We start from the raw sequence: 19,605 nt of genomic DNA, 5'->3' as shown, positions 1-19,605 counted from the left end.
CGTTACCGAGTTCAGATTTGGTCTACTGTTTAAACTGTCTCCGCGGGTTGTTGTTTTTTCATTCGGGTTAAAGATGAAAGGATTTTTTATTAGTTATTGGTATTTGTGCTGCAAATAATCATTGGGATGCTTTTGGGCTAGGATATATGTTATTTTACTAAACCCAACATGATAGATTCAAACTGACCAATCAGAAGACCTCCTTTAAACCCCACTGTACTGGATTAACAACTCTGCCAATAGTCTCTGATCACTATAAGCAAGCAATGACTTTCTGAAGCTTTCATCTTTTACTAAATATCCAATCACACAATTGAAACTTACAACTAGGGATGTGCCCGAAGCCAAATACGTTATTCGGAAGGGCACGGATAATGGCTTCAAAAAGAATAACGAATTCATCAGAATAACAGAAACAAATATTCGTCCAGACACAATCACGTGTTTGTTGGAACAGCGCTAAATTATAAACCCTTTAAAGCAGGAATAATATGTGTGTGAAGTGAATGAGTGTAATCTATAAAGTGACATAAATGACATTTTCTGTGTCTCTTATTTAGAAAAAACAGCTTTTTTGGAATTAATTTAAAAATCTTTAAAACGCTGCTAATATCAAACTTCTTTTAAACCAACCCGACAATTTTCAGTTTTTTTTATTACATGAGACCAGAAAAGCTTTATAAAATGCTGCACTCTAATAATAAAATGTTTGTTAATAATTACAGACTCGGTAACAGATGATCGTTTAATTACATCAAGTTGAAGCAAACTTTATTTTCAATCTAGGTGAATATAAAATAAATAAGTAAATAGATAAAAATATGAAAATGTTACATTTTAAAAGCAAAATTTAATCTGTAGATTACTATGACATGAATTGCAATTAACATAAAAATAAAGTTAATAAACAACAACTAAAACATTTGAAATAAATTTTGGGTTTGGGTAAATGTTGGGTCCCAGACAGGGTTTAGATTAATCCAGGACTAGGCCTTAGTTATATTAAGACATTTAAGTAACTTTTACAAACATACTTTACAAAAAATACTGGTGTGCATCTTGAGATAAAACATTGGCATCGATAAGTTTAAATAATCGGTAACATTTTACAATAAAGATTAATTTGTTAACATTGTTAAAATATCAGCTAACTTGAGATCAAGTAGGTCAGATTTAAAGGAAAAACTTTTAGGTTTTATTCAAATTAATTTACATTATTGTTCTCTAGTCCAGGATTTTCCATTTGGATCTCAAAAATATGCTTACATTTACATTATAAAGTGTTTCATATTTATTTTCAGGGTCCATAACATTGGATAACTTTAAGGTAACCTGTAATGAAATAAATATTTGTGCTGCGAGGGAGTACTGGATGACAGTGAGGTGCTCTTACACAAACATCAACATCACAACTGTGTTCTGGTTCAGTCAGAAACAGAGAACAAACTGGAGAAACAAAGATGAACCTGAAGATTTGACTTTAGATTCAGATTACTCAGGACGAGTGAAACAAGAGATCATTAAAAACAACTCAGAGCTCATGATAAAAGATCTGTTAGAGAGAGACAGTGGAGAATATCAGCTCATGATCATTATGAAGGATGGAGTTCAACATCTCAGCTCAGTCACAGTCAGTCTAACAGTCACAGGTACATTTACATTCTCATCAGTCCAGTTAAACTCTTTTCATTTCTCATCTAATGTAAGGTTCCCTTTTAGTCGGTCACTATGACGTCACAGTGGCGTTGAGAGCAACGAAGGTCACGGCACAAACAGTTGGGTGTGCGATGTCCACCTTGGTGGTCCAGGAACGCCATCACTGGCTTTTGCTGAGCATTGGCTGTCAGCCTCTCAATAGATGTATTCTCTGTTAACCTATGTTACTTAGAGACTTCAAGTGTACACCTGTCGGTTGTTCTTATCATACCACCCAGTATATTCTTCCCAGGGGGGTGGTTTCCGCAGTGTCTCTAGCTCCGCCAGGCAGGTTTGCTTCCCAGTTTGCTAGTTACTATCGTGGGTTAAGGAACAGGTACTGACCGGGCTTCTGCAGTAAGCCCAGGTTTTGCTGCTTCTCATTTAGAGACAGAACGTTTACGCAGGCACTGGTAAGGGTAGCTCAGTGGTGTTTTGGTAGGGATTCCCAATTCGTCGGTCATGATGTGATGTCGTAGTGACCGACTGAAAGGGAACGTCTCGGTTACAGATGTAACCCTTGTTCCCTGAAGGAAGGGAACGGACTAGTTCGCTGTACCATTGCTGATTCGACCTGGCACTGGATGCTCGACTTTCTCAGTGTAAATAGCTGATTTGATATTTGCAAATAGCTGATTTCATGCTTGTTTTATACTCTCCTGGCGAGGTGGCACCACCTGATGTAACTATCTGCATGCCAAGTTCATTGGCGTTTTAGTAGCTTCTCAAAGTAGATAGGTCGCTGCGAAGCGGGTCCCAATTCGTCGGTCACGATGTGACGTCTCCTTGCCCTTTCTTCAAGGATGAGGGTTACATCCGTAACTGAGACGTTTCGCTTATTTAGTTTTACAGGTGAAGATGAATCCTAAATCTACAGGACAACGAGTAAAACTGAACTGTGATTCCTCCTGCCCTTTAACATCTGAATATAAGTACTACTGGTTCAGGAATGGAAACTTAATAATACATGAAAAAAGCATATTTGTGTCATCCAGTGTAGACACTGACAGTTATTTCTGCTCTAAGGATTCAGCGCGCTCTTCATCTGTGTGTGAGTCTGACATTTACACAATATTTAAATTAAAATGGAAGAGCAAACTTTGCAGTTTTCATGTTTACAGCAGTATTTTGTGACTCTTTCAGGTATTTCTAACAGTGGCTGTATACGTGTGTCTTACACCTCTACAGAAGTTTGTGCTTTAGTGGGATCAACAGTAGATATTCACTCTTCATACTCACATCCCACTGGATATACAGTAGAGAAAACGTACTGGCATTACATTAATTCTTGGAAAATGTTTATTAGGAGAACTCCAGGTGGAGGAATTAGATTATCGAATATTCTATTTCCGAATTTACGAGATCTGCGTGAGGAGCATCAGTTTGCTGGTCGTGTGGAGTTTGTGGGAAAAACACTGAGAATCAAAAATGTCAGCACGAATGACTCTAGAGAATATCTATTCAGGATCATCACTAACACATCAGATGAAGTTTCTGGTGTACCCGGGGTCACTCTTATTGTTACAGGTAACTGCTCATAATAAACTCTCTGTAAAGCTGCTTTCACTAATCAGATTTGATGAATATATTTATGCTACAGATTTAGGGTGCTTACAATTTTTTATCTTTTGTTAAATGATTACATTTTAAATATAAAAATTCCAATGCTATCAATCATTTGAGCTATTCATCTGAAGTTTCATCTCGTCTAAACATTTTGGGATAGTTTACTGGACAGAGATTAGCTTAAGCCAGTACTAGGCCTTAGTTTAATTAGGAAATATAACTAGTTTTAACAAACATGCATTACTAAAACATTACTTGTGTGGATTTTGAGGCAAAACAAAGGGCACTGATGTATTTATATGCAAGTTGTTTTCAGCTCTTACATTTATTTTAGTCTAGGACTAGTCTAATCCTTGTCCGGGAAACCGCCCTAAGATGTTTATGTTGTGAATTTTACGCTTGTTATTGTCCATGCTGAAAATAATATGATGTGTTGTGGTTACTGCATAAATAACTCACTTAACCAGTTGGACCATGCAGTTTACCAGCATGGTTGACCAGATGCCAGTAAATAGTGAAAATTGGTCAAGCAGCCAACCAGCACTAATCCAGTATTAAAACTGAAGCTGGTTTAAACTGGTTTAATGAGTTGTCACACGGTCTCTTCCTGTTTAGGTGGGTGGTTTGTGGCAAAATTGTAAAGTCGCTCAAGACTTTATGTTGATGTTGAGGACACTCATCACAGAGGACTTCAAAAAGTTTGGAAATGGTTCGCTGAGGGGAGGACGCTGGCGCTGTCTGTTCGCCGCTTCCCCAGTCAGCTTAAAAAGTAACTTAACGTTAAGTTAAAAAGTATGACTTTTTACTATTCGTGCAACCGACTTGTGGACCTTTTAAACTACGCTTTACTTTTCGCTTTTTAAACATCACTTAAAAACTACATTTACTCTCCGCACCACCGAACAGTGGACTTTCCTGGATAGTATCAGGTAGTTTTTGAGTCCAGCGGTGGCCTACCTGTTGCCGCTTCTTCAGCTGGAAAAGTCGACAATGGATAACCTGGACACAGCCTGTCCCTAGGGTTGCCAACTGTTCCATATAATACAGAATCGTCCCGTATCCTATTTGACACATAAAATTCTTGTTCTGTATTGAACTGATACGGAACGCAGTTTGTTCCGTATTTTATGAAAATTAATTCAGTGCAAATACATGACAGACACATATAGCTTATAATATGTCAGCCATGAACAAAGACCGCGTCATTTGTATAAAAAACCCTGATCAGCGTAGCGTTTTAACATCTTGCAGCCCCATCAGCTTTTAATTGGTCGTTTCAGTCATTGTAATTTCACGTATCATAGCAACGATGACGACAAGTGACAACAGCGGGAAATGTAAAAATGACTGCATCCGAGCAGCCAGCCGGCGAAAAAGAAACGAGCACAAAAATATAGAATTGAATGGGAAAATTACTACCCGTGGCTGGAATGCGTGAGGGACAATGAATACAAGGCCAATTGTACCATATGCCGTCGCGTTTTTTCTGTTTTTCACGGCGGAGTGTGTGATATTAAGCAGCACGCATGAGGAGATAATCACAAGAGGAGCGAAAGGCACAGAATGGAGCAATGTCAAGGTTCATTGTCCGTCAGTAGTCTCCAGAGGCTCATATGGTATGTAATTATGTGGATTTTTAAAACTCAAATATAGTTGATAAGAAAGTGTGCTCTCCCTCTGTTCCTGTGTCCCGCTCCCTCCCGTCTCATAATGTGTCAATCATTTCTGATGGGTTTCTTATTAAATAATTATGGATTTAGATAGCTCAAGATTTAAAAAGGGGTGGGGTCTTTGAAGAGTGCGTATTATAAACTTAACAAAACCATGGTTCATTGTTGGCAAATTGGTCATGATAGCCTTTATATTTCACATCTATGTGGTTCAGTCTTGTATACTTATTAGGCATACTTTGCTATTCATTAAATATTTAGGCCTAAGAATTTGTATGAAATATATTATCAAAATTTATGAATTAGTTTCCACTATTTTCTTAATTTCATTTTTTTTTTTCAAAATTCTCTTCCATGGGGGCATGTCACCGGACCCAGGCAAAAATCCAGAACTTCTGGCATTGGACTTTCAACAACTTTCCACACACTTTTCATCACCCGACGAAGCAGTGGACCACTATAACAGCCATCTGAGCAGCCTCCTGGACCACCACGCTCCTGTTAAAAACAAAACAGTCAGCTTCACTCGCTTTGCTCCCTGGTTTACAGATGGGCTTCGTAAGATGAAGACAGAAGGGCTGGTCCTTGAGCGGCGCTTTAAAGCCTCTGGTCTCACTGTCCACAAACAAATGTACCAGATGCACCAACAAAAATATGCACAGGCCCCCAACGTTGCAAGGTCACAGTTTTATTCTGATTTCATCAGAAACAGCTCAGGAAATTCCAAGCAGCTTTTCTCCACTGTCAATCACCTTCTCAAACCACTACCCCCTCCACTTACTGCCACTACAAAAGAGCAGTGCAATAAATTCATGGATTTTTTTCACGTAAAAAATTGCACATATTCGCTCTGCCCTTTCTGATCCTTTCACCATAACTGTTCCTCCAACGTTTACAGTCTCCCAACCACTAAACTGCTTTCCCGAGGTCTCATCAGAAGAGGTGAAGAACATCATTAGGAAGAAGAAATCCTCCACTTGTCCACTCGACCCTCTCCCAACCTCCCTGGTGAAAACCCATATCACTGTCCTAACCCCTCTGATCACCGCAGTTATAAATGATTCCCTCCAAACTGGACATGTTCCACCTGCCATAATTAGACTATTGCTCAAAAAACCCACACTTGATCCTGAAATTCTATCTAACTACAGGCCCATCTCAAATCTACCTTTCTTATCGAAAGTATTTGAGAAAGTAGTTGCCACCAACCTTCAGGATCACCTCAAACATAACCTCTTTGAAAAAATCCAGTCTGGTTTCCGCTCCACCCACAGTACAGAGACTGCCCTTGTCAGAGTCACAAACGACCTTCTCATATCATCTGATGGTGGCTCTCCCTTCCTCCTCATCCTCCTGGACCCTTCTGCTGCATTTGATACTGTCGACCATGATATTCTTTTAAACCGGCTCCACTGCACCACTGGACTCAATGACACTGCTCTCAGTTGGTTCAAATCATACCTCACAATCCGGACTGAATACATCTCTCTGGGTCACTCCAAATCAAAACCTCATACCTGTGGTGTTCCCCAGGGGTCACTTCTTGGCCCCATCCTTTTCATCCTCTACCTCACCCCCCTTGGCCAAATCATTAGTCGTCACAACATTTCATTTCACTGCTATGCTGATGACACACAGCTCTATGTAAAGGCCACAGCTGCAACCCCATCCTCACAGTCATCCCCATCAAAACTCACCATCTGTCTGGAGGAGATAAAGGTATGGATGGAGCATAATTTCTAACAACAAAACAGCTCCAAAACCGAAGCCACCCTGATCGGCACTCCTCACCAGACCAAATCCTCATCCATAACCAGCATCACCTTTCCTGGCTCCAACATCCCCCTATCATCAACAGTCACAAATCTTGGTGTAGAAATGGACTCCCACCTCTCATTTAAAGCCCATATATATCACCTCTGCAAGACCTCCTTCTACCACCTCCGCAACATTTCCAAACTCTGCCCCATTCTCTCCCTCCCTAATGCCGAAAAGCTGGTTCATGCTTTTGTCACAGGTCGGAGCAGACCACAGACTTTGTGAGACACACCCCTTCCTAGGTTCCACCTCGAGGAGGTCCCAAGAGCACCCCAATGACCAGACACACGAGAGTGATAAGTAAAATTTAAGACAACTTTATTAAATTATTTAAAATCACTTTGGGAAAGGGGAAGGGAAATCTAAAATATTCTCTCTTTCTCCTGCAGGAGAAGACGGGGGTCCAGAGAGTAGGGGGAAAGGCCAGCCGACAAAGGTAAGTGCTTGCAGGGAAAGGACAGGACGGAGCTCCTTCGTCTCTGTGCACACCTCCTGCGTCATTGTTGTTCCCGTGGCGCCCTTCTCTTCTCCTGAAGGCAGATCAGAAACACACAATGAGTATGGGGGAAGACAGAAAGCACTACCTGGGCCTAGCACCGGCGTATGTCTTCGGACCCGCCCGGTGGGACACCCAATGATCCCTCTGCTCCAGCGGGTTCCCAGGTACGGGCAGCACGCTACACAGGACTTGAGGTAAGTACAGCTTGGACTCAATGTACAGGTAAGTAGCAGTGGTCACCACAGGCCCTTCATGCTGGACCTAAAAGTTTCACAAGGTGAGTGTAGCTTTAGTTCGACGTGCAGGTAAGTATCTATGGCAATCGCAGGCTCTTTACTCTGGGCTTTATGAGTTTCACAAGGTGAATGCAGCTTTAGTTCAACGTGCAGGTAAGTATCTGTATCAATGGTGGAAAAAGGACCATACGTCACCTCTAGGCTCCATTACACAGGCGAAGGAGGGGGGGTGTATTACCGGCGTACGGTAGTGGCTTGAGCAGCCACGTATGGCTGATGGATCCTCAATGGCCGGGTTCGGGTGGGGCAGTTATCCCACGTTCGTCCTCTCGACTAACACGTCCTCTTTCCTTCCTCCGATGGACAGGTGAAGATCTAGGCAGTGGGGTGGACAACTCAGCTCACACCGCCACACACAGGGTACATACAGCAATCAAGTTTTCGTACAACACTTCCAGAGTCCCCTCTGACGATATGGTTTTCCCACAATACTTCCACAGGACCTCACTGTGCCTGTGTTATTAACCTTTTCTCCTCTTCTCTCTCCTTTCAGGTACTCATCAAATGCCCAGTGATACAGTGAAAGCTTCGCCCAGGTACGTTCCTCTGCCAGACCTTCGATGCAACACACACACACAATTGGTAATTATATTTCCTTCAAATGTTGTTTCTCTCACCTCTGTTAGGATCGTCGTTTTCCTATTTCTTCATTCGCTTAGCGAATCCACAAGATTAACCTGCTCTACTCCACTTCCGTGTTCCAGCTCACCGCTTTACTCGTAGCGTTTCTTCCCCAAATACCGTCTCTGTTCACTTGTAATAATTGCAACACTCCCCAGACAACAACTACTCCTTCCTTTCATCCTTTTCAGCCCCGCACTCTTTCCGCTCGCTCCAAGCGTTCGCCGGATCAACGGGGCCTACGGACTCTTCAGAAGGGTCGTGTTGCTGTGCCCATGGCGGAAAGGAGTTTGCCCCGGAAATCAACCACACTTCTGGTTTCTCACTGCCCCATTTATAGTCCTCCTCTTCATTTAATCACCCAATCGTGAATCGCTGCCTTCATTACCACACCTGTTGTTAATAAATTAGATTTTTCAGCTGCCCGGAGTTTCAGGAAGTGATGAGTGTTTGTGAAATTCGGTCCGGGCGGACCCTCTCCTCTCACTTTTGGTTCCGCCCTAAAAGTCACTCTGTGACACTTTTATCTCCACCAGATTGGACTACTGTAACGCACTTCTCATTGGGATCCCTTTCAAGAATGTGCAATGGCTTCAGTACATCCAAAACTCTGCAGCTAGGATTGTGATGAGAGTGCGGAAACATGAACATATTACCCCCATTCTCCACACTCTCCACTGGCTTCCCGTCTCCTTCAGGATTGAGTACAAGGTTTCTCTCCTCACACACCAATGCATTCATGGACATGCGTCTATGGAATGCCCTCCCTGACACTCTGAGGGTGCCGCAATCCACTGACTGTTTTAAAAAAGGTCTTAAGACATTTCTTTTTAGCAATCTCTTTATATGTGTTTCTTCTCATTTTTATTGTTTTTAACCTGTAGCACTTTGACATCTGTGATGAAAAGTGCATTATAAATAAAAAAATGTATTGGTCTTTAGAATTAAAACAAATCCACTAATCAACATTTGATGTGGATCTAAAAAGTTAATCAAATTGCCCTTGATCCACTTTAAATGTTGACTGTATATTTATGTTGCACTGTGTGACAGATGCTTTTATTTAAAACAATTTAAGCTGCATTCACATTATATATTTTATCTGTATGTGTGTGTTTGACTGCATGACCTTGCCATTGTTCACATCATACTGAATTGAGCTGAATCAAACATTTCAGGCCTAACTTTAAAAAGTAGTTAATGTGAACTCTGTTTCACAAGTTCACATTAACATGTAATCGATAGGGAGTGAGATAAAGCATATTTGCCGTGCTGTCCGAGGAGAGGGCTCTGAGCTCGGAATTTTAGCCCGAACTTAGAGTACTCCCCTCACTTTAACTGTGACAAATGAATCTAGATGAGAGTGAGGTGATGGGGTGGAGGAGGGATGCTGCAAAAAAATTGTCACGGGACAGAGGTGAGGGACTGCTATTTATAGGCACCTCTTTGCACTGATTGGTTGGATCACATGAGCATGCTCCTCCCGAACTTAGTTAAATAAACTTCATTATATGAAATCTCAGATACACAGGTGATAAGCAGTCCAGACCCTGTGATAGATGGAGAAAAAGTGATTTTAAGCTGTTCAACTGAATGCACTCTGGATAACAAACATACTTACATCTGGTATAACCCTTATGCAACAAAAATATATTTCTCAATATATTACATGACAATATATTTAATGTGTCTCCATATATTGTGAAATTTACATAGTAATATATATCATGATATATTATATAAAAATATATTATATATATGTAAGTGGTATATTGCAATATATTATACAATACTGCAATTATTGCCGTTTTCATATATTGATTAAATACATCTCATTATACTATTTAATATATCCCATAATATATTGGAAATATATGAAGTAATATATTGATGCATATATTCTAAATGTATGTAATATATTGAAGTATATATTGGCAATATAGTAATATGTTAATACATATATTTTAAATGTATGTAATATATTGATACATATATTCTAAATGTATGTAATAGATTGCAGTATATATTGGCAATGTATGGAGTAATATGTTGATACATATATTCTATATGTATGTAATATTTTGCAGTATATATTGGCAATATATGTAGTAATATGTTTATACATATATTCTTTATGTATGTCATATATTGCAGTATATATTGGCAATATATGGAGTAATATGTTGATACATATATTCTTTATGTATGTAATATATTGCAGTATATATTGGCAATATATGGAGTAATATGTTGATACATATATTCTTTTTGTATGTAATATATTGCAGTATATATTGGCAATATATGGAGTAATATGTTGATAAATATAATCTTAATGTATGTAATATATTGCAGTATATATTGGCAATATATGAAGTAATATGTTGATACATATATTCTTCATGTATGTAATATATTGCAGTATATATTGGCAATATATGGAGTAATATGTTGATGCATATATTCTTTATGTATGCAATATATTGCAGTATATTGTAAAATACATGAGTAATATGTTGATACATATATTCTATATATATGTAATTTATTGCAGTATATTGATAAATATAAATAATTGCCGCTTTTAATATATTGCATGTGAATATAATATATGTGTTTATATATCTCAAAATATATGCAATATTATATTTATAAATATCCGCCATATTGTATTCCGATTGATATGCAAAAATGTATTAACAATATATGAAGAGTTTGGTTCCAAAACGCAATAAACGCCATTTTTGAAAAAAATGAGTTACTGCCAAAATCAGTATTATATCAGGTCAGTAGTTAAAAGTAAATAATTAATTTTACGCAAAATCCAATACCCGCCGTGATATTCTGTCATCTTTTCTCCCTTTTTTCCCAAAATGCGACAAACGCCACTGCTCCTTTTTTACAGAATGCAATAAATCCATTTCTGATATTACAGCGGACCATTCACGCAATGTAAACAAACATGGCGGCGCGCTGAGTACACGGAGTCCTAGTTTTCCTCATCTACTTTGTACTTCGTGATCAACAAACAAAACAAAATAATACTTTAATAGCATTGCCAAACCTGTGATGGTTTTCTGTGACGGGAAAGAAACGTAAGCCATCAACAGCTAATAATTTCCGCGAGAGGCACTCGGTTGCTTGCTCTCCAGACAGCATCAAGCTTCTCATGCTAAAACATTGTGTTCTTAATATAACAAAGTAAGTGTTTTGGTTAATGCCATTAATGTTTATTTTTTAATCATTGTATACCACTAGTCAACTAAATAAATATAAAATGGTAAAGATGAATGCACATTTATACATTGATTTAATAGATTTATAGCATTTTGAAATAAAAAACTGTCATGGATTTATTGCATTTTGTGGAAAAAAGAATTAGTTTTTATAATAAATCTTTGAAAATCAAGTTATGGATTTGAATTTTTTATGTTTTTATAACCTAAAGATGCTATGTGAAAGTTTGTAACAGAAAATACTGGTTTTCATCTTGTCACTTTCTTGGTATAGAAAACACGTTTTTACCGAAATTTGTCAAAATGGATTTATTGCGTTTTGGAACCGAACTCTTCATATGTACAGATATAGTGTCACATGTATGTTTACTATATGGTAGAATATATTTTAAATAATATGTAAAATTATATAGAAATATATACATAAAAATATGTACACACATTTATACCACATATTAACACAGACTAATGGATAATCTATCAAAAGCCACCTTTATTTTCTTTTAACAGGCACACGTACTAAAACTAATTTGAGGTAGAGAGCTAAACAGACATATTACAACCACAAGAGGTTTTGCACATGGTCAGACAATGTGATTTGCTTTACATTACATAAATGTCTTGCATTACATTTACATAAATTACATTTTAAAAGAGTGACATAAAACAGAAAATATACAAAATATAAATTAAAGCAATTTAAATTACCAACGTCTATTTATTTCAAACTTTCAGCAGTGCCGTTATACAGTTAAAAATACAATATAAACAAAATGCACAGACAATAATAGATAAATAAATAATAAACAAACTTTCAAGGAGCTTTGGCAACGTGGAAAAGCAAAGAAATAAATTGCCAAAAGAACAGGCCTTTATCCTGATTAGGAGTCCATCTTGGCTCTTCACTGATTTAAATGACTCATATACCCATGCTTTTGCACTTCACCTGGTGTCTTAGCTCGCATATTCTACTGTTGATGGATTTTCTAACATCAGCTTCGGCCGTGGAAACTGGTTTAAAACAGCATCTGTGGAACAAAACAACAACGATTACTCTCTCCCTTCTCACTTCCTTCCCTCTGGTTCACAAAAATCTCTCCTGGAAGAGATGCAATCAAAACTGGAAAGCACCACATCTGAAAACTATGTACCTTGTAAAGCTTGAAGTTTTCCCTGGGTTGAGAGCATGCCAACGATCAGTCTCCTTCTCGAGTTTTACTGGTGGTTAGCAAACAATTTTTAGGTGCATTACCGCCACCTACTGATTAGGAGTATAAGTTAGGACTATAGGTCAGGACCTATCAGCCTCCTTGTTGCTAGTCTTTCTTATGTGTCCTGTGCTCTCCTAGCGCCTGAATCTCAGCTTCCTACTCAAGCATTATGCTCCATCGCCTTTGGCACGCATTCTGGTTGAAGCAGTCGGTGCTGAGTAGAGTACTGACAAATGTAGAAAATGAAAGAAAGGTCTCTGCTGTTTCAATAAAACTGTTATTTGTGTAATGCAGATTTTTGTCTTCAATATTTTCTTTAGGCTATATGCCATGCATATTCATGAATATGCTGTAGTTGTTTATTTGGAATGTAAAAATTGTTAAATCATACATACATACATACATACATACATAGCACATGCATATATTCATGGGCATTGCTAGATATAAAGCTCCACTGGGGCACAGGCCCCCCATTTTTTGCTGACTTTTTTTGAAAGCTTGCTGTGTGCAAGAAGTGTGCAACACTTCTATACAATGTCCTTTGCTTAACCCACTATTCTACAGTTTAACAGTTACTGCAAAAGATACATATATACAAGTATAATCTTCATTATACCTAACATTATTACACATTTCTTGAAACTATGCCTCATATTCTCAAAACAGTAAAGACAATTCCATAAAGTCTCACACAATACTCCAAACATCATATTTTCAGGTCAAAATGAAGCTCTACACTCAAAACCATTCACTCTTACTGAAATACCAAACTTTTCCCTCAGACAACACACACAAGCTTTCAAAAACACACACACTACAACATATATTACACACTGGGGCAATCAATTCAAAACAATATATCCAAAACTGGTAAGTTGCTTGTGGTTCTCCCCATCAAAAACCTTTTCACATGACCAAAAAGACACAATCAATGTATGCATTAGGACATTTTTATTCATTCATGTGCTTTACACAGCACAACTGTAATTTTTTTATTATTTCGCCTCAACATCCCGTCTTAGTTCTGGGTCAGGGCAGAGAATCTCATCCACATCACAGGCTATATTGGTCCTAGCCAAACAGCGAGGATAAAATCCTCTGATCCACCACTTGCATTCATCTGCTGATATGTCTATCTGTATGGAAGGCAATTTGATGCATTTCTTTATTCCAGTAGCATAGTCCAACAGTGTATGCACACTAAAGTTACTGTATAGAGCAGTCTTACTGTAAGTACACCTATCTGTTTTCCTCCCTGAAGGCTCTGAAGATGGAGGCATAAGTGAAGCAACTCAAATTATGCTTTACTCGTTGCCCATCCTCCCTCATAGTCATACCATGGACCAGGACATGGTCAACTAGATTGGCTTGAATTTCACCTTGAAATTGCTTGTCACCTTGCCCTTCATCTCCTTCCTCCTCTTTCACCACGTCCTCCTCCTCTTCCTCCTCCTTCACCATGTCCTCTTCCTCCTCCTTCACCACGTCCTCCTCCTTTCCCTCCTCCTCTCCCTCCTCCTATTCCTCTCCCTCCTCCTCGACCTATTTCTTCATCATGTCCCCTCCCTCCTCCTTTACCATGTCCTCTTCCTCCTCCTTCACCACATCCTCCTTCTTTCCCTCCTCTTCTTCCTCATCCTCTTCCTCTCCCTCCTTCTCTTCATCCTCCTTCTCCTCGACCTATTCCTTCATTTCTCTGTGGATCTATTGTTTCAAAGCTCAATGAACAGATTCAGGCCCTTTTATGTATCTATTGAAGGATCTGATTGCTGTGTGTTCAATTTAGACTTTTAGTGTTTCCAGCTTGGTAATTGTTTGCTAAGCTGTGCTGACTTGAGTGAACAGTATTGAATGCTAGTGCTTTCCATATGACCAGATGGTGTAAGCACTGAGAAATGTAAGGATTTGTGTGTAGAGTTTTGAAGTAACAGTTCACCAAAACTGACTCATGTGTTAACCCAGGTGAAAAATTAGTACACTTCCATAGTGTATTTAAAATGCTTTATTTTCGCACACTAATTTTGTACTTAAAATACTAAAAATTAATCTTAGTGTACTTCACTGTGCTATTTTGAGACACCATAAATATGAACTAAAATGTGCTAAAAATGTATTTAAAAAATGTACTTATGTACCACTTGCAGTAAACCCGAACCCATCTTTGTATAAAAGTTGTGTTCAAGTTCAATACAAGTGTCAACTAAATACCTTTTTTATACAGAGATAGTATGTTAAAAGTGCATGTTAGTTCATATTCATGGTGCCTCAAAATAGCACAGTGAAGTACACTTAGATAATCTTAAGAACATCTTACATCTGTCTCAGCAACAATTCAATTCTACAGACTTGACGAGGTTTTCCTGAGATTTTTCCTCTAATGTTTCAGACCTGATAGGGTGAGGATGTAGTTTGTCTTACCTCCTTAAAACTCATCATCTCTCTTGTCTGCTTCGCTTTCCCTGCTTTGCACAAAACATGTTCATCTAAAGAAGCCAATATTGATCAAGTCAAAATAAGATTACATCCGTTTTTGCCGCGATTATCTTTGTATAGGAATACACTAGTTAACTGCTCAAATTTAAACTTGAGATTTACAACGGGACACAAAAGATTTACACTGGGGCATGTGCCAGTAAAAGGGATCTAGCGACGCCCCTGCATATTTTGCAGTATATTAAATCATATAAAGACAAACTATTACATGGAAAAACATAGTGCCTTTTTGGTCTTGGTTACAATATATTTTGTATCAATATATACATGTATGGTCTATTCATATACTGCAATATAATGGGAAATATACATATTAAATCCTATATATGGGAATATACTGCCTAATACATTACATGATATTTTCTATGCATATATTACAATATATTGGGAAATATAAATATTAAATCCGATATATGGGAATATATTGCCTAATATATTACATGATATTTTCCAATATACTGCAGTATATTTTTGTTGCATAAGGGAAGAATGGACAACAGGTAACAGATGGATTGACATTATTAAACAAGCTGTACCTGGACTCAATCAACAGTGAGGAGCTACAAGAGTATTCCTGTACTGTAAGAGGTAACACAACATCTCATCATACATCTGAAGAAATTATATAACAGATAGTTTCAGTCCTTGATGCTGATTGGTTTATTCACAGCTATGACATCATCATGGAGCTACTTTCACTGTGCAGCACTCATAGCTGATCATTAATATTGTAGCAGTTATAGTTTATATGTCAAACACTTCAGTATATCTCATAATGAAAGAAACATTTATGTCATTATATATTTTCATTTTATAGAAATGTATTTTATTAAAAGATTTCACTCATTTGTCTCTGTGTCAGTCTGTAAGTCACGGGTTAAAGGTCATAGCTCTTCAGTTGTGATTATATTCATAATGTAGCACAGCCTCTCATACCTGCATTCAGGTGATCTATCTGATAGATTTACTGTATTGATTTTAACATCGGGAGTCTTTGTAATGAAGATAAAGAGTAAAGTTATGTTCTGAATTTTCTGGGGTTTGTCTGTCTTCAGATTCAATGGACAAAACCACCGAAACAACTGACAGAAACAATGAAGAAATGGAGAGTTCAGTGTTTGTCCGTCTGTTGGTGTTTCTGCCTCAGTTTCTCATTATAGGAGCTGTATGGATCTGGTAAGTAAAAATATCAAGTAAAACTCAAAACTGCATAACATACAGTGAATATTCTGATATGAATTCAGATTGTAAGAGTGTGAATTTTGACCCTACAGGTTTTTCATCAGAATGAATAAATTGAACTCATCTAAAAACAAAACTGATGACAAACAAATAGAGGTGAGAAAATCTGTATATCTGTATGTTAAATAAACTAATGGTCAGATTTTATAACATTCTCTCTTTCTGTGTGTTTGTCATTGTTAGATGTTGCAGGTCTGTGAGTAGATCAGCTGTCTGTCCATCAGAACTACTGGAGTGATGTCACAACTCTCTTTATGACATCATCACCTAGCAACAGTCTCTCAGCAGTGACATCAGTGATGCAGTGATGTCATATACAGTGACATATTGATGACAGTTCAGTGTAAATAATCTAATGCTCAAATACATTAATTATTCGTTGAAGTATTGAGTTTATCATTCAACAGTCTTGTGTCAGTTTCCTGTCAAAACTTTGCTATAGTGCATCTTTGTGTAGATGATACTGTGATCTTTCATCTTCACTATAAGTCAGGCTGTTATTGAGCTCAATGCTGTTTTTAGTTAGGTTAAGATTTTATTACAGGGCCGTGCTTTAATCTTGTAGTTAGGGAATCATTTGTTCAGTTTACATTTGTTAATGTTCTGGACTATAGGCTACTGGTAATAGTTGCTATGATTTTTGCTCTTCTATACTTTTCAGTGTACTTAGGTTTTATTTAGGACTCAGTAAAGTTCATTGCTTATTCTGCACTATGGTCATGGATTTATCTTTAGTATTTTTACTCTCTGAACATGAAGTTCAAAAGCTGTCACTGCGACAGTCCTCTTTCAAAAACTACACATTTGTACCAAAGGAGTGCATATTAGTATATAACTGTACATAAATGGTTCATATTAGGAACTTTTTAATGGTTACCATGACCAATATGTCAGACATTGTTGCATACTTTATGATATGGTCTCTTTCAATGTTAGCAATCTAACAGAATAGATCAATTTTAAACTGTCGACAGGAACATTTTACCTACAGACGGTTTCAACAACATAAACAAATGGCTTTCGTGGAACAAGCGTAATTCCGGTAAACCCCGTTAAAGGCGGAGTCCATGATTTCTTAAAGCCAATGTTGATATTTGAAATCACCTAAACAAACACGCCCCTACCCCAATAGAATCTGGACCTTCTGTTGATAGACCCCCCCCACACACAAACATACGCAACCCGGCATTTGATTTGATTTGATTGGCTATAAGTGTGTTTTGGTAGTCGGCCCGTCTCCTTTTCCAAACCGTTTTTCAAACATCGTGGTCTCCGCCTTTAATAACAACAAAGTATTTTTTTATGATAACAAGCAAAATAAAGTAGATTACCTTAGTTCAAATAATAGCTAAAGCGTATCAAAAACTACACTTAGCTAACATTACTGTGTAAAATGTATACTAATATATATAATGTATATAACTTCACAACGGCTGCCAAACCTCACTTCAAAGAGTGGTAATCCATCAACACTATCTTCCCTCATCTTGGGGAAACCACTTTGAAATTTAACGGCAGGGTGCATGATTTCTGAAAAACACTTTGGAAATGGGAGTCGGGCTGACTGCCAATCAGCAGTAAGGGGCGTGTTTACTAACCAACATCATTGCTTGGGTTGCGTATGTGTGGGACGGGTCTATCAAAAGAAGGTCCAGATTTTTTTGGGGTAGGGGCATGTATGTTTAGGTGATTTCAAATGTCAACATTGGCTTTAAGAAATCGTGCACCCCGCGTTTAAATGTAAGTTATGTCAACATGAATGCAGTAAACTGATGTAGTTGTAATAATATTGTATTATTTAGACAAACAGTGTTCCTGCATCTTTGATATTGTATACTGTAGCTTCAGTTCTTTGTTGTCTCTTTTGCAATGTATTTTTCATATATTCATTTTCATAACTGCAGCTTTTTAGTAGTTTTGAAGATGCTTTACAAATAAAGATTGATTATCACAGTTTGTGATGTTGTTATATTTGTGGTATTTACTTTTTTTGTCTCCTTATTGAAAATATAAGTTGGACAAAATCCAGAAAAAATGTAACCTCCTAACAAAGAACATTGTTTCTCAGGGTGGTTTGGGGTTCAGTGACGATGCAGGTGCATCTGTTTCCCACTCGCACAGAGTGAATACTGATCCAGGACCATATTAGGCAGCGTTTACACTAAAGTATTTTTTAGAGAAAATTGGGTCTGATGGCGGCAGCGTCCAGCGTGACTGCATGTGTCCTACTGCACATGAGACTTCCTCAGTGGAGTGTCAGACGCGTAGCTCACAGTTTGGGTCACTTTGCATTACACAATATCAGGAAGATATGTCTCTTTCTTACGGAGCATGCTGCACAACTCTTAATGCAGGCCCTGGTAATCTCTAGGTTGGACTACTGCAATGCTCTCCTTGCTGGCCTTCACAGCAGCCCAACTAATTTTCCAAAAGCCCAAAAGAGCTCATCTCTCTCCACTGGCTACCGATTGAAGCACGCGTCATGTATAAATCATGCACCTTGTCTTACCTTCAGAAAAGGAAACTAAATCCTGTTCCTGCTCATTTTCCTTCACTGCTTCCTGCTTGTGGAATAATATTCCTATAGATGTCCGGTCAGCCACATTGCTACATTCAAAAAACAAATAAAAACTCATTTTTTCCAAAAAAATATTTGACAAATTGAAAATGACTGTAGACACACCTCTTGTATCTAAAAAAAAAACAGGTATCGCTCTCAACAGGTATTGTGAAAACTTGTAACTTGGTTTAAGCACTTGATTGTTTTCTTATCTTTGTAAGTCGCTTTGGATAAAAAGCGTCTGCTAAATGCCTAAATGTAACTTTATATTTTTTTACTTAACAGCTTTCCTGAAATTTTAGGAAAACTTGGGGTAGCTTGTGGCAGTTTGAACAGTACCATTTTCCTTTAGGAGCAATCTCAATATTAACACAAGAATAGTGAAACCACAGAATATGAGTTGTGCATTGTCACATAAAATCTTTTGACCAAACTCAACCTGGCCACAGTAACACCAGCTTTTATCTTGCCCACTGTTACTTGCATCATTGTAACAGGGACAGATACACCAGACATATCAGCCGTGGTCGAAGATAGCATTGCCAACTAGTTCAGGCATAATGGCTTTGTCAAAAATGTGCTTGCTTTTCTTACGTATCATTTCCCAGAACTCTTCATTAAACAAAATGTGCTCAACATGCAAGACAAAAAATATCAAATTTAAGTGAATTTGTGCATAAAACAAGTAAAAAAAT

General features: G+C 37.9%; 2 protein-coding genes across 2 annotated transcripts in view; both read left to right on the top strand.

Moving 5' to 3' along the window:
- LOC141359642 (uncharacterized) overlaps positions 1-19,605 on the top strand; it is a 252,291-nt gene that overhangs the window by 85,604 nt on the left and 147,082 nt on the right. The gene's annotated exons all lie outside the window — the stretch shown is intronic.
- On the top strand, positions 1,373-18,476 carry LOC141359643 (uncharacterized). Its single transcript, XM_073862403.1, has 8 exons — positions 1,373-1,649; positions 2,540-2,746; positions 2,839-3,222; positions 9,689-9,791; positions 12,398-12,548; positions 12,751-12,823; positions 16,164-16,284; positions 18,419-18,476. The coding sequence occupies exons 1-8, from the start codon at positions 1,373-1,375 to the stop codon at positions 18,474-18,476; spliced, it is 1,374 nt and encodes a 457-aa protein (XP_073718504.1).

The sequence above is a fragment of the Misgurnus anguillicaudatus genome, chromosome 23, assembly GCF_027580225.2.
Source record: "Misgurnus anguillicaudatus chromosome 23, ASM2758022v2, whole genome shotgun sequence".
Lineage (NCBI taxonomy): Eukaryota > Metazoa > Chordata > Actinopteri > Cypriniformes > Cobitidae > Misgurnus > Misgurnus anguillicaudatus.
This window is presented reverse-complemented; position numbering and strand designations above follow the sequence as displayed.